The following is a 26,240-nucleotide window of genomic DNA, read 5'->3' on the forward strand; positions in this document are numbered from 1 at the left end:
TGTTTTCAAAGGTACATAGATACTAAATAAATAAACTCATGCCTTTGATCTCAATACTTGGGAGACAATGGCAGAGACAGATAGGTTCCTTGTGAGTCTGAGGCCAGCCCGATCTACAGAGTAAATCTAAATCACCCCAGGCTACATAGAGAAACTCTGTCTCAATAAAAAATATTGTTTTAAATTATTTTAATTGTTTTAAACCATCAAAATGATGGTGGTTATAAGTTCAATGTTATGATGTTATGGTATGTTGTCTTTGAGAGAGTTCAAAATAGAGCAGACCTAGATAGAAAAGAGGCTGCTAGATTGAACCAGTCTATACTTCTAATGAACTCAAAATGCTGGACAAAGAATGCGCTATGTTGGAAGAGAGAATTTATGCTTATGTCAACAGGAAAGGAGAAATGGTTTTGTATCCCATCCAAAATTATAAAAATCAGATTTGACAGAGGGAAACTCCCTGAAGATCTTGGCTATAGACAAGAAGAAACCAATCAAGACTAAAACAGATAACTTGTATATTGTAATCCTGTACTTTGGGAACAGCTCAGGGACTGACTGAGACTTAAATGCTATATCCAGACAAAAGTCCTATTGGCTACACAGTCCTCCTAATTTATCATTACATGGCATAAATTACAATTTGGTTATGTGATCAAACTAACTTCTAAAGAAAGACAGTTGTCTTTCACCTGCTCAAACAAGGAGCAGAAATTCATCTTCACTTGATCTGTGTGCGCTGCACATTGCATATGAATGTATTTATAGAAATACATATTGCTTATAAGATTTGTATGTTGTAGAATGGAAGGCCAAGGAAGCAGCCCTGGCGAGATCCACCCTTGAGGATGCTGGGACGCCTGATCCTGCTTCAGACTGATGTTGTTTCCAGAATAGCTTCAGGAAGGGCTGTTGATCCCAGATGACCTTGCCTCATCCAGCCTTTCAGGTTGATCCACTCAGGACTTCACTTAATCAACATATAGAGACTGAATGACAAATGGTACCAGCTAGCTTTCTTGACATAACCATTTTTCCAATTTCCCTTTGGGCCCCCAAACAGGAATTCTTTGCCCCAATTCAGCAGAAGACAGTTATAAAAAGACTGTCATCCCAGTCCCTTAAGTTGGGGTGGATGGTTTTGGTCATTTTAGGGGGTGATTACAAATAATTATGGTCTTAAACAGGAAAAAAATGAAATAGGGAACCTAGACTTAGGAATTTCCATCTTCCCTTCCCTTTTATTTATCCTTCTTTCTCTCTTAGATAAAGGGCTTTACTTCAGTGAAGAAACACCATGACCAAGGCAACTCTTATAAAGGACAACTTTTAATTGAGGCTGCCTTATAGACTCTGATGTTCAATTCATTATCATCATGGCAGGAAGCATGGCAGAATCCAGGCAAACTTGGGGCTAGAGAAGCCAAAAGTTCTACATCTTGATCCAAAAGCAGGCAGGAGAAGAACTATCTCCCAGGAAGTCAGGAGGAGGGTCTCAAAGCCCAGCCCCACAGTGACACTGTTCCTCCAACAAGGCCATACCTACTCTAATAAAGCCATACCTACTCCAAAAAGGCCACACCTCCTAGTACTGCCACTCCTTGGGTCAACCATATTCAAACCACCAGTGGGCTACATAGCAAAACCTTGCCTCAAAATAGTTAAGACAGTCCCACTTTCTGCATGGCCTATGCTGTCTGAGTTCTGTAGACTCCTCCAACCACAGGAGTTGAGAAGAAAAAGGGGGAAATGTAGACTTATCATATAGAAGTAATAGAATAAAAGGGTAGATTATTGAATCTATTCTTCAGCTTAGAGTTATTGCTATTCTCAAATGAGATTTTGGTGTTTTTTTTTTTACATTGGTACAAAATGTTATATATTGATACAGATTTAAGGGTTTCATTGGCATAAATCTTTCTATACTGATACAAAATTTAAGGTTAGTATTGTTACAACATAATGTATGTATGTTCTAACTCTTATATAGATAAGTATTATGCCTATGCAACTTATTTAAAAATACAAGGTTTAGTCCCATTCCTTTTAATAACTGCTATTACAAACTGCTTAGAATAATCAAGTAATGCAAGTTAATAATCAGTCAATCAAACTCATGTTCATGTTAGATACTAGTTAGGATTATTACAGAAGTATACATCCTGAGTTGAACAGATAGTAGGTAGAGACAGGCAAAGTTTGTTTATTCAGATATGCTATGAATAGACAGATGGTTCTCAAAAACAAAACAAAACTCAGCGACTCACAGGATTTGTCATTTAAACATAATTTTATTAACTTAAGATCTTTTCTGACATTGAAACGTGTCAACTCCTGGCAGCACCCCATTTGGCTTGAAAAAGGATGATAAGCATCAAAGGCCTCTCTATGGAGTTGCTTTGATTGTGTTAAGCTAACTGCTGAGGGGAAAACAAAACCAACAAGCCCTAAGTTCATCTGCAGGCAGAATGCTGATCAGAAAGGACAAATGGATGCAGGGAACTTGACTGCCAAGATCTATCAAGACAGGGTAAGCAAGTCCTTCATAATTCCTGCTTTACAAAAGGTCTGTCAGATATTCTGGGACAAAAGGCTGAAGATAGATGCCCCAACATTCTGGAAAATACTGAAGGCTGACCAGATAGATAGTCAGCTGTCTCTGTCATTTCTATAGTTTTTGGAAGGTGAGCCCCTGTGCTTCCTGCATATTCAAATAATATTTATTCCTTCTCAGGTCTCTGATGGAATTGAAGACTAGATAGTCAGAGTCTTACTATAAGTTTGAGTTGTTTAGGACCTAAAAAGATGTTTTTAAGTTAATACAAGTTAGAACAGAATTTAATTTAGATACAGAATGCTGAACTCAACAAGATAGGATAGCTAATAGAATACTTTCTCCTAAATTGCCAAATACAAACAGACTGAACTTTGTGAATGTAACTCTTATAATTTTTTTCATAATTGTTCCTACTATGTGCCGTTTATTATTATAAGGAGAAATAGCCCTTTTATTTAGATAAAAAGGGGTAATTGTTGAGGTTTGGTCTGTTGCTATGTATTGTAATGTAGGTACCGCCCCCACCCCCAAGATCTGTTTGCCTCAGGGGTAAGGAAATCCTCAAGTACACCAAATGATGCTATACAACCCTGCTTCTTAATTTAAAACTATTGGTTGAATAAAGATGCCTACAGCTTATAGCTGGGCAGAAAAGAGGTAGGTGGGGCTTTGTTTTCTGGGCTTGGGGTCCAAAGCAGAGGCCTTGAGAAGAGAAGAGAAAGGAGTGTGAGGAGAGATGAAGGTGCCATGGGGTATGGGATTGTGAGACAAAAATAGCCTAGAGGGTTTATATCTACTCAGCTCTAATGCTATTAGGTATTATTATAAATATAAACATTTTGTGTCTTTTATCTGGAACCAAATGATTCAAGATGGGATAGAAACCACCAATTAATTTCTGCAACAGCAGTGAAGCTCCTCCTCATTGCCCGTCCTGGGATGAGACTGAGAAGGGCTGGAAGGCCTGTGGCTTTAAGATCTGGGGTGAGTTAGCCGACCAAGTTTCCATTTCCTCGTGAATGAAATTGGAGGATGTCACTAATAATCATATTACCAGCGAACAACTCTATAGTAGGGAAGACAGAATGAGAACAATTCCTTATAAAATATAAAGTGAGGTTTTACACATTAAAGCAGACAGAGAAAGAACTTTAGTCCAGGGATCGGGGTATTTTCTTATTCCCCAGAGAAAATAAAGTGAATGGGAAACAGAAAATCTTGTAGGGACATTAAGGGAGCAAAAGTTAATTATACACACACACACACACACACACACACACACACACACACACACACACACACACACACACACACACACACACACACACACACACACACACACACACACACACACACACACACACACACACACACACACACACACACACACACACACACACACACACACACACACACACACACACACACACACACACACACACACACACACACACACACACCCACACACACACACACACACACACACACACACACACACACACACACACACACACACACACACACACACACACACACACACACACACACACACACACACACACACACACACACACACACACACACACACACACACACACACACACATCACTTGCATATCATACAGACACTAACTCCTTGGGAGGCCTTGCAACAGCAAACAACTATGGATTCACTGCCTGATCTTGAGAAAACGAGGCATGTTTTCTGGCCCCAACAGTGTGCAGCAGTGCGGTGCTCTGGGAAAGCCGGAGAAGAATATTTCCTATGCAAAGTGCAGGGGAGAGACTTGAGTAACAGACATGTGAGTAGCAGTGGCCTCCATTACAGCTCTCTTCTACTTTCTTTCCTATGGGAGCCACGCCCTGTTACCACACCTCTTTACATTCCACTAACACCCAGGCAGCTCACCTCAGGGTGACTGTCCTGACTGCCAGGGTCACATGTCTCCTTGCTGTGTCTGCCCTTTGTCTCCTTAACACTGCAGGGAGGTGGCCTGTTATCCAGAACCCCCACTACTGAGTTATTTGAAAGACTTGTTACCTAGACACCATGTTGAGCACCTGCCTTCCACAGAGCAATCATTGGCCACTGTCAACTGCCCCTGTGCTCATGTTTCAGCTGCCGTGCCCAACACACCTGCCACTGCCTGTATGTCGGTGGATTGTGCTGACCAAGTAGTCCATCTCCATGGAGTCCAATCCTGGCCAAGAGGAGCCAATACACACATGAAGTACTTACCTACTCCCCCATCTATGAAACAGAGTCCTTGTACACGGAAGAGAAAGGAGGCAGAGATGAATGGGATTTAGTACCTCCAATCTATTCCCAAGATAAAGCCATGTTAGCAAATGTAAATCAAATGCCTTTGTTGTCTTGAAAATGTATTTTGTGGCTAATTGGGAAAGAAATTAAGTGGGCTACATGGCCCAGAAACACATATTTCCAGTAATGAGCTTGGCCTCTGTATCTAAGAGATCTTGTTTCCAAAGCAGACAGAGTGAGTTTGTTCTTTGAGGCTATTCACGACTGATTACTATTCATGACTAATTACAGAAGAAATGGGCTTTGGTGGGGAAGCACATCCTGTGAAATAAAGGGGGGAAAAAACTGGAGGAACACAGCTGTTAACAAGATTACCCTTCCTAATGAGGAACTTACGAATTTTAGGGGAAATGAAAGTAGTAAGATAAAGGTGACTTGAAAGGGTAACAAAGGCGCTGTTGTTGAATGGGAAACACAGAGGCAGGCCAGCGCAAAAGACAGTGTCACCAGCAGCTTTGTCTACGAACGGCTTCTGAGAAATCTTGAGAAAAAGGCACAGCCAATCCCTTGCCTAGAAAATGGATGGCTTTCTCTTTTAGACACTAATGAAGTTGAACTATTTGGTATGGGATTTCTCGAATCAAAAGAGATCTCAACATCTCTGCTGCTGATTTAAATACATACATCCCATGCAGGGAAGGCCATTGGTGAGATTATTCCATTGCTTTTAAAACCACAGACGTAAGCAATAAAGAGGAAGCACGGTCCTCATTTTTGTTTTTCCTTCTGCAAATAAAAACACTGATGAAAATATTTAGGTGGGTAAGTTGCCTATGGAAATTGCAGTGCCCCTGAAGTATTGATAGGGCTTAATTTAGTCACATAAGTTTCAAGCTACTGAAAGCCCCGTTTTTTCTGCCAGAAAAAATAAAGACAGAATTGTTATTGTACCATCTGGTTTACATGAGGAATCTCTTGGCGTTTCTTAACAGCACATTTTATAAATGCCAAATCCCAGATGGCATACATTGTAACAGTGGGGCGTTTTCTAAGGGCTTCAAAAAACAAACCCTCTAAAATTTGAATACTGGCTAGTCTAAGCAAGGGCTGTGAATTTAAATTCTAGTGAATGACCTGGCTTTGTTAGCAGGACATAATTCCCCCGCTTCCCTTCATGCTTTTCTCCTTCCTCATTTGTCCCTGGCCCTATGACCTGGAGATTTCAATCAGCAGCAGCCTTCCAGGAGCGAGTCACTTGTACAACTCAATGACCTGAGTCCTCACTCAGAACTCCAACTCTAAATAAACTGCAGGAACAATGGTGACCCTGGGTGTCTGCAAGCCCACACTTGTGCTATAAAGGGCTCACACACAGTCCGGAAGTCAGGCTTGAACACAGAAGCAGAGCTTTCTGGGAGAGCCAGGATAAGGGATTTATTCTTGGGGTTAGAGCCTGTCACTTGGACTGGTGTTGTTGTTGTTGTTGTTGTTGTTGTTGTTCCTGTACCTGATATTAGACACCACTGAAGTCAGCCATTGGGAAGGGAAACTGTGCGTGAGCAATGCAGAGACTAGAAAGCCCCAAACCTAAAACAACTAGAACCTGAGAGAACATGAAGCCCCGCCCTCCCTCAGCTCACCCACCCCGGGTCTCACCTGCAACTGTGATGATGCTGGCCTCTGTGGGATAAGCCTCTGCCTCCTGGGACCAAGCTTACAAGCATCTGACTCACCTGACTTAGAACTTAGCAAGGAGGGGCTGTTGCTGCTAACTAGATGAGCTAGCACCTTGGCCACAATCCACCTGGTCTCCGTAGGGCTGGAAACCAAATGCCCTCGGTTGGTGGTCTAAACATGGCCTGTGGGTGTGTTTGGTTTAGTGGGTACAGGATTTTAAAGATATTACGCAAGCAAAACACTAATCCTTAAATTGAAGAGATTTAATAGACTGGGTATTTGGCTTTGAATAAAAAGCTGAAGGGCACAGCAATGACCTATGCCTGAGCATTAACAACACCTGGGCTTCCCAGGCCTTCCAGCCTCCACTGTCCTGGTCTGTAATCCTGTTCTGGGGACAGTTAGTCAACTGTCAGTTCTCACCATATGGAAGCCATCTCCTTACATTCAAGCCCACTTCACACACAGATTCTGAGGGGTATCAAGAAGAGTGGTCAGATGCCTTTTAAAAAGTTGTTTTAGTTTATATTTTTTCGTCAGTTAAACAGTTTATTTTTTTAATAACGGAAAGACGTCAACCCTGATAGGCCAAATAATCTTCCATTCTGGTTCTGTTTTCTCATTTTTGTTGTGGTAAGCGCAGTGCTGCTGTCCCTGATGGCAGCTTCAGGCAAGAGGTGCAACTCCAGGGACTAGAATTTAAAAGCCACAAGGGAAAAAAATTGCAGGAGGAAATCAGACGGCATTTGTGGAGACAAAAAGCTGCATTTTGTAATCCAAAGGACTGCCAGACCTCAAGCCGACTCCAGAGGATGGACGTTTAACATCAGAACTAGAGGAAGTGGGAGCCTGCGGGAGCCTCAGTGAGAAGAAAAGAGAACACTGGACACAGCAAGGTCACCCACACCAAGACTGAGGCAGGACGAAAGACAGGAACATTAGGGGATCCAGAAGGGAAAGGAGCCCTCCCTCAGGAGGAGTATCACCTTCCCTGATCTCAAAGTGTACTACCGAGCTATAATAATAAAAACTACATGGTACTGGCATAAAAACAGACATGTTAATTAATGCAATCTAATCAAAGACCCAGACATAAATCCACCCACCTAGGAACGCCAGATTTTTTTTTTTTTATAAAGAAGCCAGATATACACATTGGGAAAAAGAAACCATTTTTGACAAAAGGTGCTGGTCAATCAAGATGGATGCATGTAGAAGAATGCAAATAGACCCATATTTGTCACCCTGCACAAAACTCAAATGGATATGGATAAAAGACCTCAACATAAAACCAGACACAAAGAACCTGATAAAAGAGAATGAGATAAACAGCCTTAAACACATTGACATGGGAAAGGACTTCCTGAACAGAACACCAATGGCATAGGCACTAAGATCAACTATTAACAAATGGGACGCCATGAAACTGAGAAACTTCTGTAAGGCAAAGGACGCTGCCAATCAAAGAGGCAATCTACAGAATGGGAAAAGATTTTCACCAGCTCCATATCCAATAGAGGCCTAAGAGCAAAAATATATAAAGAACCCAAGAAATTGGATATCAAAAGGGTTTTGTTTTGTTTTGTTTTAGGGGATGGAGAGACAGCTCAGTGTTTAAGAACATTGAATTATCTTCTAGAGGACCTGGGTTCAATTCCAAGCACCCACATGGCAGCTCAGAGGTATTTCCAGTCCCAGGGGATCTGAAATCCTCCTATGGCCTCTAAGGACTTCAGGCATGCACAGGGTGTACAGACATATATGCAGCCAAAACACCATACACATAAAAATAGATAAATAAAAGTTAAAGCATTTTAAAACTATTTTATTTAGTATTATTGTGTATATGATGTGTGTGTGTGTGTGTGTGTGTGTGCAGATAAAAACTTACAGCAATCATTTCTCTCTTTCCACAGTTCCAAGAACTGAACTCGAAGCCAGACTTTATTGGCAAACGCTTCTGTCCACTGAGCCATCTTGCCACAACGATAATTAGGTTTTTTTCTTTCCTGGTGGTGCTGAGGGATTGAATTTAGGGCCTGGTGCTGGACAAGTGATATCTCTCAGCACCTGGTGACTTTTGTGGCTGTTGTCTTGTGGTGTGTGTGTGAGGGGAGGTGCACATGTGTGTATATATGGAGTCCTAAGGTCAACCTTGAGTGTCCTTCCTCAGGAGCCATCCACCTTGGTTATTTTCTTGAGACAGGATCTCTCACTGGGATCTGCTGCTCAACAATTAGGCCAGGGCAGCTGATTGCCGAGCCCCAGGGATCTGCCTGTCTCCTCCCAGCACTGGGGTTACTGGATGGACTACGTACCTAGCTTTTACTTGGATTCTTGAAAGTGAACTTAGGTCCTTGTGTTTGCAAGGCAAGCACTTTACCAAGTGAGCCTCTTCTCAGCTACCTTAAATGACTCATGAATGCTGTCCCCTCAGTAGCTCCAACACAATCATGTCCTACCTGGTCTGCTCCCCCTGAGGTGTCAGCTCATCAGCAAATACATGTATATTGTGCATTTACATAAAGACTCCTGTAGTTACCGTTAGCTTCATTCCTGCCCAATCCCAGGCATCAGAATGCTTGTTCTACATGGGACAGGATTATGTTAATACACTCACAGGACTGGGAGACTTGCACATTGTATAGCTGTAAGTGTTTACCATATAAGGAGCTTAAACATCTGAGGACTTTCATATCTTTGGAGGCAAATAAAGGGGCAGGCAGGAGGTTCTAGAATTAATCCCTCACAGATGCCCAGGAACAACTGTATTTTGTAGCCTATAAACTAAAAGAAATATACTACACCGGTAAGAAAACCTTTCCTCCATTACTTTAGCCATCTCTCTAGCTACTACCAACGGTGTATCTATACTCATGTTTATTGTGTAAATTATTTTAGTTAACCTTTGTTTATAAATGAGCCTTTAAAAAGAGATAGAGAGAGAGTGTGTGTGTGTGCGTGTGTGAGGAACTAAGTTTTCTCTGTTCTCTACTTATCAAAGCCACCCTACCTTTCATTTATAGAGGATGATCAACCTTTGTCCTGTTGTTTGTTTCTGAATCTACTATGGTCAAAGGTTGATTCAACTTGGACCTCCTAAAGGTCCCATGTGGACCCTGAATTAACATACTAGGCTGTTAGGAAGCTATTATAGACTGTGAAAGAATGTTCTCGCTGATATTGGCTTCCTTTCCAAGTTAAATTCATATTTGATATTTGAAAGCTATTTTAATCCATATTAGCATAACTCTATATTTTTTCATTTACCTTGGGCTGCTAAATTTTAATTAATGCCATCTTGTACTTTTAAGACTACATGAACTGTAAGAAAGACACAGAGTTTTAAAACACTTCTCATGTGGAAAGAGAAAGGAGAGGGGGGGAGAGGATAGAAAGGGGAGGAGAAGGGAAGAAGGGGAAGAGGGGGAGAAGAGACAAGGAGGGAGAGAGAGAGAGAGAGACAGAGATAGAAACTGAAACTCAAAATGAATGAGAAGGGACAGGGACTATGGAGGCCAGGCTTCTCCCTTATACAAACAGAGGTAAATGACCTTGGGCAAATCTCTGGACCTCTTTAGATTCACTATCTTCATTTTACGATAGGCAGTTAGACTTGTGTGAAGCCTGGTGTCCACTGCCACTCTCTTGGGCATTACATCATCACACCACACTGTCACCACACCGATGAATTGTGACCCCTAAGACTTTGATTCCCTAGCTCACTCAAATAGAAACCAGGCTTTAAAGCGAAGTCAGCAACAAGGCCAAATGATTCGATTCAATCCAAGCAGGAGTGGCAAGAAAAACCCATGAGACCATGCTCACTCTTCTGAGAGGCTCCTCCTATCCCCAGGGGGAACATTACACAGTATTTAAACCTGAAGAAGTTCAGGTGTTGTAGCTGCACATAGGTAAACATCACTTGGAGGCCGAAGGAAGAGGATTGAGAATGTAAGGCTATTCTGAGCTATATAGTGGTCCTAGCCAGCCTGATCTATGTACAAAACAAATCAGAGGCTGGGTGTGGTGGCACATGCCTTTAATCCCACCACTTGGGAGGCAAAGGCAAATGAATCTCTGAGTTCAAGGTTTAGCCTGGTCTAGAGAGCTGGTTCCAGGCCAGCACTACATGTAGAAACTCTGTCTCAAACAAACTAATAAACAAACATCAGAGCTGTCTGTAGTAGCAAAAGTCCAATGAAACCACAGAGCTGGAACTCTACAGTCTCCTCCTCTGGGCAGGGGTGGGTACTCTTCACTCTGGCAGAGCTGTCTAGACTCTTATGCAAGCACACAGCATGTACCCACACACAGACTCATATACGGAGAAACATAGGCCTCCCCATTTCCCTTTCATAAAAGCAAACTAGAGAAGCATGCTAAGTACATACCTCCTATACTCTATATAGTATTATACTGTATTGTAACTATACTGAAACTCCACTTTGCACTCATCTTCCATGCTTCTGATGAATTCACAGAATCACTCTTGCAAGCGGAAGTGGCTGACTCTCCTTCAGGAGACTGTACAGGGTGTGACAGGAGATTCAATCCTTAAGAGTTATCTAGAATTGCTTGTGTGAACCATTACAAGGACAGCATCGGCTCACAGAGGGGAGCAATAATACCCTAGGCTTTCCCACATACGTAGGACTGACCTCAGAGTCCCTCAAGAAAAATGCCGTAGGAGTGAAGAGAGGAAGGATATTCAGAAGGAACTGAAGCATCCAGAGGAGAAAAATCTGTGGCCATAAATAGCGATTTTAAATAAATCTTTTGAAAGCCTCATTGAAGAAAGCATGGAAAATTCACACTTGAAACAGAGCTCACTGCCTTGTGAACCATTGAGAATCTGCAGTTTTGTAAAGACTTTAGCTTTTGTGACCTACAGGAGCCTGGTCTTATTCCTCACTCCCAACACTGGCTGCACCGAGTCCATGTGCTCCCCAGGGCATGGTTGCAAGACTTCCAGACCTCAATCCTAGGGCCATTTCTCAGTGGCTGCCCCAGGTGGGCACAGCATCAGTCTGGGTCAGGTGAGGCAGATGAATTTACTCCTGGCTACACTCACGCTCTCCACAGAGCCTCACGGGAGGCCCTTTCTCTGGTCCTCTATTCAGCCTCTCAGCTCCCAGGTGTGATCTCTTTTAAAGCATCAATTCCGAATCTGTCGCTTGTGACTGCTTTGGGGGGTCAAATGATCCTTTCACAGGAGTCGTATATCAGATATCCTGTATGTCAAATATTTACATTACAATTCATAACAGTTGTGAAGTAGCAACAAAATTTATTTTATAGTTGGGGTCCTCAGATCTTGAGGAACTGTATTAAAGGGTTGTGGCATTAGGAAGGTTGAGAACCACTGTTCTAAGGCAAAATCCTCCCACTCTGGAAAAGGCACAGTGTTGGGGGGAAAGCAAGGTGATGAAGTAAACATACTGACCTTTGACCTCCTTAACTAGTGTCTCCACAGACCTGAGTTGCAGGTGTTTTTTGTTTTGTTTTGTTTTGTTTTGTTTTTTGGTTTTTTTTTTTAAGCTACAGTTGTCTCATCACAGCCTTAGCCTGTAAGGGACCTCATCGCCTTCACATTTGTGGGAAAGATGCCGCTTTAAGGGAGACACACTCAGAATGAGTATTCCCCATCTCTGTGGGTCTATCCCTGATTGATTGCATTTTGCTCCACATCTGCTCCTGACCACAGGCACTAAGCCACTCAGTTCATTCCCAGGCAGAGATTAACCACTGCCAACTACTCCTTTCCATGCTCGTCTCTGTCCAGGTACTTTCCTGATGTCTATAATTATAGCAAGTACCTGTGGTGCTTGTCAAGATAACCTCCCAGCCTCCGCCCACCAGTATCTGATTCAGTGGCTGTTGGGTGAGACCCAGGAATGATGTTAATGAGAAGCCAAAGGCACTGGGACAATGTGATTATAACCTATACTGATACTTCAGATAGACGAGTGTAGATTATCCTTCAAGACGTACCAGGGAGGAATCACATGCACCAATCATTTCAAATGCCACCCTAAGCTTGCCCAGAGTTGGCCAATCACATTCACTGCTGGGGAACATGAGCTATTTAGACATCTCAAAGAGCAATGAGAGACACCAAAAAGACCCAGTTTCTGGAAATCTGAATTCTCCACTGATATTAAATTATCAAAGCTTAGGACTGCTGTTTAACCTCAGGTTCCTGGCCTGGAAATGCCTGAGTATTATACGATGTTCTGTTCTTCTTAGACTACAGTACTCCTTGACCCACGTCCGACAGATGTATAAAAATACCCACTGTGTTAGCCAGTATGGGAGCACCCACTTATAAACACACCAGGTGGAAAAAGTGGGCAGGAAGATCCCTGACTCTAAACTAGCCTGAGCTATATTGCAAGACTCTGTCTCAAAAAAATATATATCATCCTATTTAAATGATGAAACACTGGAAACCACTTAAGGAGCAGTTTAATAAATACCTGTTTATCTAAACAATGACCATATAGCCCTTAAAAACGAATATAAAGTCATATGGGAATGAGTACATGTAATACAACCATATCTGTGAGAATATGTGATAGGTGACTACACAACCCTCACAATGACTACACACGACACGAGAATGTTGTCAGTGGTAACAGAATGATACAAAACTGTGTTTAAACTTCATCTCTGAGTATGTTTTTTGTTTAACACAATGTTATGGAGCTTGTGACCCTCAGGGAAAGACCGCAGACTCAATCCAATTATAATTAAAGGATGCATTGATTAGCTGCTAGCAGGACGACAGCCTTAAAGCCAAATCTCAGACACGTTGTGAGGGAAGGGTTTGGGAGTGGTTTTTATTAAAGGTAAAAATGTCCGATACCTACACAAGCAAACAAAAGCTGGTCCTTTCTGCCAAGTGGTCACAGTGACCCAAAGTAATCCTAGGGTATCTACGTAAGCAAGCTACAGAAGCCATAAAAGTGGTTAGTCATACTATAGCAAGGAGATGGGCACGGGTGTGCACTTTTGGGTGGGGATCACTACTAAGGGTCATGGGAACTTACTTTCTAGGGACTGGAGGCAGAGACAAACCCTAGTGGGCACGGAGTGGATGCGGAGCATAAAATGGAGTTTCTTTGGGCAACGCATGTGGTGTTTATAGGAAAAAGTCTGTGACATTTCATAATACATGAGTAGTATTAGTAGCGAGCATAAAAGTCAGTATGTCTTTCTCTCTTTTGGGAAGGATTGTTTTCCAAAGTAGCATCTCTCTGTATAACTGACTTTCAGTTCCTGGTCCTCCTGCCTCAGCCCCTGAGTGCTGGAATTACAGAAATACCACTTGGTATGCTGCACTTAAGTGTCTACATTTTCTTCTCAGTAAGCTTTCATATGTGGACGCGAGTAATTCGGTTTTTAAGTCCTTCTTGAGCATCGTAGGAGTGACCTCTAACTTCCACAACAGTCAGGAAACAAAGCATTTCGGGAGTAAGGGTAGGGGTGTTGTGGTCTTATTTGCTTAAATGTATTCTTTTTTTACCCCCCATCTCCTATGTGGCACCCACAGCAAAGCTTTCGTGGTACAAACAGATGCCCCTTAGTGAACCCCAGCATCCTTCACTACATTGGAATTTGTAGATATCTTGCTTAAAAGATCTGAATCTTCTCCCCAAGTCATGGGGTGGGCCACTAATTTACTCACCTGGAGCCAATTTTGGGGCATTCTGGTTTTCTGCCTCTCAAAAGCTGCTGGTAGAACAAGGAGGGCAGATGGCACTTTCTACCCAAATCCCTCCCCCTCAGCTGGGCTGGGAGATCCAGGTGCCCCCAATAGTGAAAGGGCGGGGCCACACCCTAACTGTGGCTATAACAGCACACAGCTGCCTGCATAGCCTTGCCTGGGTGCCCTGGCGGTATCTTCCAACATGGCGAGGTGGCAGAGGTAAGAATCTGTAAGCCCTTCATGCAGCAGGAGGTGAGGCATTCTGGGAATAAGGGCAGGGGATGCTTTGGCTTTATTTGCTTAAGTTCACTTTTTTCTTAATGTTTTCTCTCTCTCCTATCCAGCGTCTACTGGTTGCGTTCTCTCTTCTTCGCCCTTGTGACTTCAGTAAATTCATTAAGCCTTCCTCAGTCAGAGAATCCTGCCTTCCCAGGTATGTCTCTTGGGCGGAGAACCCTCTGACCAGAGAGAGAAGTCTGCAGATGGAATAGCTCTCCACCCTGTTCTCCCTCCTATCTCCCCTCTACCTTTCTCCGTTATTCCTTCCAACAGGGACTAGCTATGCAGCCCAGTTGAGCTTCAACCCAATGTCTCAATCCACCTCCCTCAACCTCCTTAAAGCTGGTTTTTTCAAGTGTGTGCCTCCATGCCTAGCTTCACTCCCTTCTTACATTAGTCATTAAAGAAGTTCTTCTAGTCCTCTGTGGCCTTGCTATGTTAGCTAAACACAAGAATTCAAAGGAACGTCTGTGCGTCCCAACACCTCACTGCCTCATGTTTTCCAGTCTCTAAAACAAGTCCTGCTCTGAGCCCTCACATGTAGGAGCAACAGTTTTCATTTGTGCTTTAAGTTTAACCCATCAACATCAGAGCCAGCCAGAACTCTGCTTGTGAAAGAAACCAAGTGCCCGGGAAAATCCTTTCCCTGATCCAACAGCTACAGAAAGGCAGGTCATGGGCAGGATTTATTCTTGAATCTAGAAAAACGAAACAAAAAATGAAAAAAACAAAAACTTTCCCTGGGACTTACCCAGGATTTTCCTCTTAAAGCTCTAATTTGAAGGAACAAGCTTGGGCTCTTGAGACCCCACCACCCTCACGACTGGCAGCCTCTTCACCAGGCAGTCAAGGTTCCTGAACCTGACTTAACTCAAAGCTGGACTACTCCTTGGATCCTTGGGTGTTGAATGGGAACACCCTTAAAGCTCTGGTATCTTGTATTGCATTTATAAGTCTTAACTCTGTGAGCTCCCTGAGGGTAAGAGCGTCCTCCCCGTCCTTAACTAGCAGTAGAAAATGGTGTTTCCGCACTTACCTGTAGCAAGTGTCTCCTGGCTCTCAAGTACTTTCTCTGTTCTCCAGGCACTCTCGTTTGTGATAAAGATGAAGTGAGAGTAGAATTTTCAAGCAGATTTGACATGGAAAAGTGGAATCCTTCCTTGGTGGGTACGTAATACATACTGTGTAATCTTAATTCCAGTTTGTAGAAAGCAGGGACACCTCTATTTGGGTATGACTGGCATCCATCTTCCCTAGTACCACAAGGTCTCTGACTTCCCGTTGCCTCCCAGAGAGGAATACCTGCCTTTCTGGGCAGTATGACTTATTTGGGATTCAGTGGGAAAGTTCCGGGTGTAAGTCACAACACCCAAAGCTTGATCATGTCACTAGGTTGGGTCAAAAGTGATAGACATGCCTTAGATGTGGATGAGAAATCCTGGCTGGGGAATTTTTGGTTGGCTGTGCCACTTGAATGCGTTTCTTGGCGATCTGTCTTCTCTAGATACCTTTGGTAATGAAATTTCGAACTGCACTTATGCTCTGGACTTGGAAAAGTTCATCCTGAAATTCCCTTATGAGACCTGTACTATAAAAGTGGTAAGCAAGTGCTTTGGGGTGATGACTTGGGGAGTAGGAACATAATCATTATGATGGGGATTTAGACTCTGAAACAGAACAGTAGCCTCAACCAGATTAGCTTATTCCATTGTATTACTAACATACCTGGAGGATACTTTTGATCATGCCTAGAAATGTTCTGGAGATAGGATGGACTGTACTGGCATCAACTCCTGGCATCAATGTGGCTACAAGTCAAGGATATTGTCAAATAGCCTATAATGGCCCAGGGAACAGGAGGTCTGAAATAGCACTGATGGAAAAAGCCTAGTGCTTAAGCTATTAGCCTTGGGTTTGACTTTAAGTAAACTACTTAACCTTTCTACTTTGCTTATAGGAAAGCAGGAAAGATGCTGTCATCCCCACAGGGTATAAAGATTAACAATACTATAGAGGTGAAGGCAGGACATGTGACTTAGCTCTGTGACCAAGCATTTGCCTTGTCTATTTTAATCTAACCCCTGTGTGAGATGGAAGGCTATTTTTGATGCTAACACAAGAACAGGTGCTAAAAAGCAAACAGTTGCTAAGCAATAAGGTTTTCTCTATTGCCAAGCAACAGGATTGCCCAATCAGGGTCATTAGGTGTAATAAAATTTAAAAACCTGACACAAGGCAGAAGTTCTCTTAAGGATTTCAGATGATGTGGGTGTGGGGTGAATCCTGGAAATTCATTGTTTAACAGGCTACATCATCTGACCCTGATGCTGGAGCCTATAGTGTAAGCTTTGTGTATATTCATAGACTGAGCATTCACCTGGCCTACTGAGATCCTCGGTGATGCCCCGGAAAAGTAATTGTATACCTTTTGTTAAAATTTGTACTGATTTAAACTTCCATTCTTTATTCTTTGACAGTTTTGTAATTGTATACAATGTGTTTATCATAGCCACCCCTCACTCACCTCTTTGAACTTCTCCCAGAATTCCCCAGCACACATCCCTCCCTACCTGATGTCCTCCTTCTATGAATTACAGGCCTTCCCAACTTCGAGAAGCTTGAATTGCTGTCCTCTAGGTTCAGTATCTTCTAACTGCAACTTGTGAATGGCCAAATCTAGTCTCATAGCATTCATGTAATGATCTTTGGATTAAGAGTGGTTTTTAAAGTTAAGATGACATAAATTCTAGGATAGTTACTATTTTACACTTAAACAGAAAATTGTTAGGTAACAATCGCCTTGCCTTAGATTAAGTTCTCTGAGGTCAGGGGTAACAAAGATGGCTCCTCTCAGCTCAAGGCATCAATTAAGTTGCTGAGTGGGCATATTTGAATAACCTGTGTAGACGTTTGGGACTATGACCATGGTTGCCCAAACAATAGATCATAATAGAAATGTAAGAGAAAACCAGACTCTACTCCTAACACTTGAACTCTCCTCTCAGCCTGTGAGTTTTACAAGGCTATCTTAAAAGAGCTAGCTATAGTCTCCTGACAAGGGAATGAAGTGCATCAGAAACTTGTACTACTGAACTCAAATGTGTTGCCACCCTTGATGGGCAGATGGGATGGTCTTCTAGAACTGCCTTTCACACTGAGAAATCGACTACCTCGTTGGTTCTGTGTACACAGATTGGTGGATACCAGGTGAACATCAGAGTGCAGGACACCAATGCTGATGTAAGCTATAAAGATGACATGCATCACTTCTTCTGCCCAGCTATTCAAGCAGAGATCCATGAGGTCTCAGAAATTGTTGTCTGCATGGAGGATCTCATATCTGTAAGTGGTGCAGGATGACTTTCTCTCCTATGGCTGTAGTAGGGTTAATAGAGTGCTGTTGTAGACATGCTGGACTTAGCACCTGAATTTCAATTTTGTTCTTACTGTTTTACTGTGTGGCCATGATGCATTTTCCACACGGAGGCTGTTTCTAAGGCTAAAATGGAAGAACCGCATTCGCCTGACAAGGGTGGTGGCTCTAAGAACTGAGTACAAACCATGTGGAGCACATTGTGCCTGGCAATAGAAAAGGCTCAAATATCTGCACCCATACTGATAATCCTAAGCTTGACCGATAATGCATCCCATGTCCTGTCCCCAAACTAGTCTAGCTTTTCCGATGCCTTTTGATACTGGAAACCCAAAGGTATAAAACCCAAAGGCAGGACTGGAAGATACATCTGTCCCTGTGCTCTTCCTACTGTGTGTCAGCAACCAGGCTTCTCGGAACTACAGCATTAATTTATGCCAACTAATCTGGGTGTTTCCTGCAAAATAGCAAGTGGCAGAACTTCAGAGGCGCTCTCATAAATCTCTTTATTTTCTTTCCAGTTTTCTTTCCCACAACTTTTCTCTAGGCTTGCTGATGAAAATCAGGTAGGCATAGAGTTGTCTGTCATCAGTCTGTGTCTGTCTGTGTGTGTGTGTGTGTGTGTGTATGTGTATCTGCCTGTCAGGGGGTGGGGGTCTGCCTCTGTGTGTGTGTGTGGGGGAGTGTCTGTGTGTGTGTGGGTGTCTGTGTGTGTGTGGTGTCTGTGTGTCTGTCTCTCTCTCTCTGGGTCGGTCTGTGTGTGGGTTCTCTCTCTCTCTCTGTCTCTCTGTGCTCTCGGTCTGTCGGTCTCTGTGTCAGTGTGTGTGTGTGTGTGTGTGTGTGTGTGTGTGTGTGTGTGTGTGTGTGTGTTGAGTGTATGCCATTTGTGAAGTGGTACCTACAGAGGACAGAAGTATCAGATACCTGTATCTGGAGTTAAAGGCTGTTAATGACTGGCATAAGGTGGGTTCTGAGAACTGAATTTGTTTCTATGGAAGAGAAAGTATTCACTGAGTCACCTCTCCAATCCTAAGGATGCAATTTTTTCACTTATGAACCATATTAACACTTACATTTATGGTAAAGCTTATGATCACTTTAGTTTGATAAAACACTAGTTTCCCATGGTTAAATAAGCTCCAGTCTTTTAAACAAGGCTCACCTTTTGTTTGTTTTGGGCATGTGTGCATGAATGAGTGTTGTAGGCATTTAAGTGTAGGTCAGTGGACCACTTGCAATTATCTATGTCTTTTGAATTTTAAAGAATGCATCTGAGATGGGATGGATTATTAAGATTGGCAATGGTACAAGAGTCCACACTCTGCCCCTGAAGGATGCTAGAGTACAAGGATTTAATCTCCTGATTGACAGCCAGAAAATAACCCTCCATGTGCCAGCCAATGCTACCGGAGTAGCTCACTATGTGGTAGGTGTGAAACCCCTTTATATCACCATCAAGGAAATGACCAATACTCCTAAGACTAAGCATGATCTCAACCATGTCCTCAAATGAGCTATATCGCCAAAGTAAAGTATATTTATCTGGGCAGATTGGCATCCACTTGTAGTTCTAGCACTTAGGAAGCTAAGGCAGAAGGCTTACAAGTTTGGGGACAGCCTAGACTACATAGTGAGAATCTGTCACAAACAACCTGTAAGTTCTAATAACAAGTACATCATTGGATGATAGGAACGCGATGGTGAAGAATAGACACAGACCTTGCTATCCACGCTTCCCTCTTTTTACACTCAAATTATAGAACAAGGGTATTCTTGTGAGTCTTAAGAATTAAGGTGTTCTGTTTGGGTGACATTTTTTTACTTTGTCTTCTAGACCATTTGTGAGACATTACACTGATATTACATTCTACGGTTATCATCACATTCTACATAAGGTTTAAGCCAGTGATGGACTCAAAGACTGAAGCAGAACTAAACGTCTCATTGGCTGGTTATGATAGCTCTAGTAACATTACAGTGCGATGCCTTTGCCATGTTTGTAGCGGTGCTGTGTGAACATGTACTTCCCACAGTATAAAAGCATCAAACACAGTCACACGTTAGGTGGATCATGGCAAAGCCAGGTTGGGTGGCAATATGGTCTCCAGTGCAAGGCCAGTTGTTTAATGGTGCATCTCTCAGGATATACCTCACTGTTAAACCACGCATGACTGTACTTGGGGCAGGTGCTGGCAAGTGCTCATATATTGATGGTTTTAATGAAAGACAGTGTATTTCACCTTGAGCATAATGGGATTCCTGAGCTCTGTAAGTATTCTGACCAACAATACAAGGCCAGCTATTATAGAATACGTCCAGTTCTTGCTCTGGTCTCTCTAGAGATGGTCAGCTGTGGGCATACCCACAGACAGCACTGGTTTTCCAGGCATTCTAGAAAGCAAAGTTAATACCGGAGCGCTTTGACAGTGGTTGAACAAAATACCTTCACTTCATTTTGTGCCAAAGTGACACCCGATGCTTGAACGTATGATTCTTACTAGCAACTCAAAACTAATACCTTCAAAATCCTGACCCTCCAGCAAGAGAGCAGCTATCTCTATACTGTACAGCTGAAGCTCTTGTTCTCAAGTCCTGGGCAGAAGATCACCTTCTCTTCACAAGCTATCTGTGCACCAGGTGAGGCCCGAGAGAGCAGAGCTTCAGAGCTTCAGCAGTGGGAAACATTGTTCTTGGGGTTTAATCAAGGCTGATGATGGGTTTTTTGTCAACCACTTCCTGTAGATCTTTCTGTGACTTGTAATGCGACACACATGAGTCTTACTATACCAGAATTTCCTGGGAAGCTAAAATCTGTGGGCTTTGGACAAAGGAACATCCCTGAGGATCAATGGCATGCCAATGGGATTGACAAAGAAGCAACAAATGGCTTGAGACTGCATTTCAGAAAATCTCTCCTGAAGACAAAAGTATGTTCTCATGCCCTGAAGGTCACAAGAGCCTTCTGAGGTACCCTCGTGGGTAATATGATGCAACTCATGACTTGCCCATAAAGCCAACTTGCTAGAGTGGTGGGTTTAAATAACCTTGATCACTTTACATAGTTTTCAAAGAACGTTCTCTCTACTACCATCTCTTTAACTTCTGCATGTAGATACCATCCTAGATTTTCTCAGTTCATTTGACGAGTACAAGGTACCTGTGAGACATCTAATGATGAACCTTCCATATGCTGTTCTATATGGCAGGTTAACTTGGTCCAAACAAAAGGGTACCCTATTGTCCTGAGGCTAGTCTTTTTATGGATGCAGGGATAGAGTGTGTGTGTAGCTATGGTATTTTGTAACCTCTGTGGTTCTTTAGAGCCCCTTCTTGGGTTTGGCAAGGGATTCCACTGTTCTTTACAGTTGATTAGTTAATTAAAGCTTCAGTGTCTAGTAGTACAAAGAGTATGAAGCGACTGGGTGTTTTAAGACCCAAGTTTAAAGCAATAACTTCTGCCTGGAGAGTTCTGATCTGAGGAAGTGGCAGCTCTTTTGTTTTGGCTCAGAAGGAAACTTGGGTGAGTTTGAAGTGTGCTTTCTGCAAGTGTCCAGGGACTCTGCTTCCTGAGATGGCCACTTGACATTCTCTCATTCCAGCCCTCTGAAAAGTGTCCATTCTACCAGTTCTACTTCTCTTCACTCGAGCTGACCTTTAACTTCCAAGGGGACATGCTATCCACAGTGATTGATCCTGAGTGCCACTGTGAGTCACCGGTCTCCATAGGTAAGCTTGTTTTGTAATAAAAATTGTCTGGGTTTTTTTTTTTTTTTGGTTTTGTTCCTTTTAATGCATGTGGGAAAATATAACAGGCCTCAAGATCTGCATCGTGCTTATGACTCAGACTTAAGATGAGTCCTGTCAGAAATAGCAGTTTAAGTTCTAGTACTGGGGCTCAAGTGTGCTACCATTCTAAAACATTCATGAGGGGAGACTATTGCTGAAACTGCTGATTCTTAGAAAATCTGGTTCCTACTGAGTTAGATGTCAGAATCCCCAACCCAAGGACAAAGGCTTCAAGCTTCTAGTTAAAGCCTTCTAGAGTTCCTTGGACTCCTATAAACTCTGAAAAGGATTCCTGAGTGGACACTTTCTCTAGCTGAGCCTCACTTCTCTTTACTCCCTCACCTCGAAAGGTCCAGCCAATCATCAAAAGCTGCCTTCTCAGTTTCTCCTCAAATTTCCTGGGAGTATGACTTACCAAAGTGCTCAGAACACTCAGTTTTAGGTTTCAGACTTCTGTTGGATTTTTTTTTAATGCTTAATAGCTTATCAGTTGGACTTCCTTGGTCTAAAAGAATCTAAAATTCAAGACTTGAGAAAAGGGACACAATGAAACCTAGTAGTATATAGCCAACCCAGATTGAATCCTTTCTCAGGATTGTCTTCACTGGCTTTATCACCTGTGACCCTTCTTTTCATGTCTCCTGATCTCTATGACCGTGACACTAATTGTGGTAACTTACATTCCTCTTGTAACTCAAGCTGGTCAACCAGTGTTTGCCCAAACAGAGACCTAAGACAACTCAAACTTAGTTGCCGGATTCATCGTAATACATCAAGGCTGACAGGTAATGTCACAGGGTGAACTTAATTTTCTCTAAACCTTTGCTGCTGTCTACTCACAGATGAACTGTGTACACGGGATGGGTTTATGGACTTTGAGGTCTACAGCCACCAAACAAAACCTGCACTAAACCTGGAGACCCTCCTGGTGGGAAACTCCTCCTGCCAGCCTATTTTCAAGGTTCAGTCTCTGGGGCTTGCAAGATTTCACATACCGCTGAATGGATGTGGAACACGACAGAAAGTGAGTAGCGACCCATGGGAAGAAGTTAAGACTTACTTTCTAAGTGTTTTGTTGACCAACTTTCCCTAATATTCCAACATTGAAGTTTGAAGGTGATAAAGTCATCTATGAGAATGAAATCCATGCTCTCTGGGAAAATCCACCGTCAAACATTATTTTCAGAAACAGTGAGTTCAGGTGTGATACAATTTCTATTTGTATTATTTTTAACTTCAGCCTAAACTACAGGGGTTTTTGTTAACATTCTTCATATCTACCTACCCACAATTTTCCAGGATGACCGTGAGATGCCATTACATCAGAGACAGTATGCTACTAAGGGCCCATATCAAAAGCCATTCTTCTCCAGTGGCCTCTGTAAAGCCAGGTCCACTAGTGTTGGTCCTACAAACCTACCCAGGTGAGGTGTTGCAACTTGAGCTAATGGACGAATCCTTTACAGAGATTTTCCCCTAAAATGCACCATCTAGTGTTATCAGCCTAATGCATGTTGCAGCCAGCCTGCACCTCAATCCTGAAGAGGTTTCTGTTAATTGCAGACATATCCTACCAACGGCCTTATAGGAAGAGTGAGTACCCTCTAGTGAGGTACCTCCGCCAGCCCATCTACATGGAAGTGACAGTCTTGAATAGAAATGATCCCAACATCAAGCTGGTTTTAGATGACTGCTGGGCAACAACTTTTAAGGACCCAGCCTCTGTCCCCCAGTGGCAGATCATTATGGATGGGTATGTACTCCTACATACCAGGGTTGCTTGGATAGAACATCAGAACTTCCTAGTGATTGAAAATAATCCTCCTGGGACTTAAATGTGATGTTGGTCATGAATTCCCTGAATTAATCCTTGTTTGTAGGCATCAGTGCTTGCTCTAATTGGGTGGCTCATGCTGCTTTTCCATCACCCTGAACTCGTACAGAATGGGTTTGTCTCCAGTCTGGCTCTGTTGCACCTTTATCAGGAGAGGGAAAATCCTAGCGTCTGTTTACTGAACCCCTACTGTATGCCTACCACATGCCAGGCTGTCATGTATGGCATCCCATCACCTGAGGAACCCTAGTTGCCACTTTGAAGGAATCCAAGCTTTGAGTTCCTTCAACAGTAATAAGTGGTAGAGCTCAGATCAGAAATCCCACTTGAATCTAAACAAACATCACAGTGCTTTTGGCTAGAGTGTTTGTCCTCTCAGCTCTGCCTAAAATGTCTCCTCCAGGGTTTCTTACCTGCAAAGAGCTATACATTTGCTTTCTTAGCTCTGTGGGAATATGTCACAGGACTCCCAACCTGCAGCTATAGACTCCTGCCTTGAGCACATACAGACCCATTCAATCACACAACCCATCCCTTTCCCTTTGAAGATTTGCCTGAGCATCCCTTCTCTGTGAGGCCAGCCCCGATCCCTCTATCCCTCTATGTAAGTCTTCATGCCCTTTGTTCTTTCCATCCTTAATGCCACTATTACCCACTAGTGTGTCAAACAGAATGGCAAGGATTCAACTTCTGTTGCAAACAGTTACTACCTAGGACATAATAGAAACTCACATTAGGGTAGTAAGCTGGTATCTTAAAAGTAACACACAAACACACACAACAGGAGTGGTTACAGCTTGAATCTGTTGATGAATCTGTTCACTTCATAAACAAATGTGCATTTGCATTATATAAAATACAGGTGTTCTACAGAACTTGGGACTTTGTATCGATGGCTAGGTCAGTAAGAACATAAGTAAAACTGAGGCACTGGTAGGATGTAGACCTAGTTGAGGCATAGAGAAATCACATGTGGATCACCATGTGCAAATGTGCATGTATGGTTTCCTATGACTGATTCCCCCATCTTGGTGCCTGTTTCCTAGCTGTGAATATGAACTGGACAACTACCGCACTACTTTCCACGCAGCCAACTCCTCTGCAGCCCATTCTGGTCACTACCAGAGGTTTGATGTGAAGACTTTTGCCTTTGTGTCAGAGTCTCGGGGGCTCTCCAGCCTGGTATGTGATCAAGAAGTCACCTGGGGCAGGTTGACAGTGACTGGATTTGGTTCCCCCTGACACTCTTTCCTCCTCTTCCAGATCTACTTCCACTGCAGTGCCTTGATCTGTAACCAAGCCTCCCCTCTGTGCTCTGTGACTTGCCCTGCACCACTGAGGAACAAACGAGGTAAAAATGCAATCCTGGTTCTTCCTCAAAGCAAGCTGCAATTTTCTAGAATTGCATTTTGGGATAGTAATAACTTGTTCTCCACCTAATCTCAAACATGGCCACCCAGGCTTCTTTTACTAGTGTGGCAATCATGAGAATGCACAGGTTCTCATTTGGCCTGATGAACGATCCTTTGAGAATCTATGTATGACAGACAAATGGAATCCATGTCACAGGATACTCCATGGAGCATCTGCTAGGGACTTCATGATGCCTGTGGCACATTACTCCTGAGTCAAACACAACCTTGATATCTGTCTCCCACCACAGAGGCCAGCAAAGAAGGCACAATGACGGTTAGCCTCCCAGGACCTATTCTCTTGTTGTCAGATGACTCTTCATCCAAAGGTAGAGATTTAAAGTCTGGGGTTCTTCTGAATACAACTTTTCAGGTTTTTTTTCTGCTTAATGATAAACCTAAGCAAAAAGTAAAGTTCCCTTCCAGGGGACCTTGAACCTTTTGAGGGCACTCCTGAAAATCTTGACATTCTAGCAGGATCATGTCCATTCCCTACTGATTGCATAGGGCTCTTAGCCATGGTCTTGTTAATGACCCATAGTGTTTCTTCTCCCAACTCTGTTCTCATGCTGGATGTCAGAATGGATTCGTAATGCCATACTAGATCTTTTCAGAATATTGTTGCCTACCATGCCAAGAAATTTGGTGTATATTTACAGGTTGCATACAAGTAGGCTGACAAACATGCGTATCCCTTTAACTTCTGCGAAACTGAAATCCACAGATTATGCTCCTATAATCATACCATAGCCTCACCCAGAAGGCCTCAACTCCAGGCCTAGAATGTAAAATTAAACTATCGTATAATTCTCTAGCCAACTGCCTTGTGACATCGCACACCCAGGTATTACTAAACATCAGGACGTTGTGTTAGTCAAAGCTGAGACTTTGAGGATCTCTGGGTATTGGCCCATCTGGCTTGAGATGGAAAGAGCAAATGGTTATAACAGAATAGGAGAATGGGCGATAGGGTGAGGATGCATTCTACTGCAAGCTTCCCAAAACAAGTGAAGGAGCCTTACATTTTATAGAAGGGCTCAGCCTGACCTTATAACTTGCATACCTGCTTTCTTTGTAGGTGTAATGGACCCTGACAGCTATGAGATTACCAAAGATATTGCTTCTAAAACATGGGGTGCTGTGGCTGCACTAGTGGGCTCAGCAGTCATCATAGGCTTCATCTGTTACCTGCATAAGAAAAGAATTGTAAGGTTCAATTCCTGATTGGACTTTTGCAAATAAAAGAGGCTGCAGTAAAACTCTTGTCTTGCATGTCTGTGGATGTACACGCCTGTTCACTCTGGTAAGGCCAGTACTTGGGCACTATCTGCTTTTCTTTTGCAGGG

At 42.9% G+C, this 26,240-nt stretch overlaps 1 protein-coding gene across 1 annotated transcript; it reads left to right on the top strand.

The window, feature by feature from the left end:
• The first annotated feature begins 8,159 nt into the window (after positions 1 to 8,159).
• Positions 8,160 to 26,135, top strand: Zp2 (zona pellucida glycoprotein 2). Its single transcript, XM_032892766.1, has 18 exons — positions 8,160 to 8,181; positions 14,555 to 14,643; positions 15,573 to 15,656; positions 15,994 to 16,088; positions 17,682 to 17,831; positions 18,384 to 18,428; positions 19,127 to 19,288; positions 20,403 to 20,499; positions 20,605 to 20,789; positions 21,462 to 21,588; positions 22,491 to 22,672; positions 22,758 to 22,849; positions 22,948 to 23,072; positions 23,212 to 23,401; positions 24,529 to 24,664; positions 24,746 to 24,833; positions 25,146 to 25,223; positions 25,973 to 26,135. Exons 1-18 carry the CDS (start codon positions 8,168 to 8,170, stop codon positions 26,116 to 26,118), a joined length of 2,085 nt encoding a protein of 694 aa, XP_032748657.1. The 5' UTR covers positions 8,160 to 8,167; the 3' UTR covers positions 26,119 to 26,135.
• Positions 26,136 to 26,240: the final 105 nt, after the last annotated feature.

This window comes from Rattus rattus, chromosome 2, assembly GCF_011064425.1.
Source record: "Rattus rattus isolate New Zealand chromosome 2, Rrattus_CSIRO_v1, whole genome shotgun sequence".
NCBI classification, from domain to species: domain Eukaryota; kingdom Metazoa; phylum Chordata; class Mammalia; order Rodentia; family Muridae; genus Rattus; species Rattus rattus.

Coding starts and splice junctions, on each gene's coding strand:
- Zp2 (XM_032892766.1), top strand. Junction 23,073..23,211: donor GGTCCTACAAACCTACCCAG/GTGAGGTGTTGC, acceptor TGTTAATTGCAG/ACATATCCTACCAACGGCCT. Junction 25,224..25,972: donor AGATGACTCTTCATCCAAAG/GTAGAGATTTAA, acceptor CTTTCTTTGTAG/GTGTAATGGACCCTGACAGC.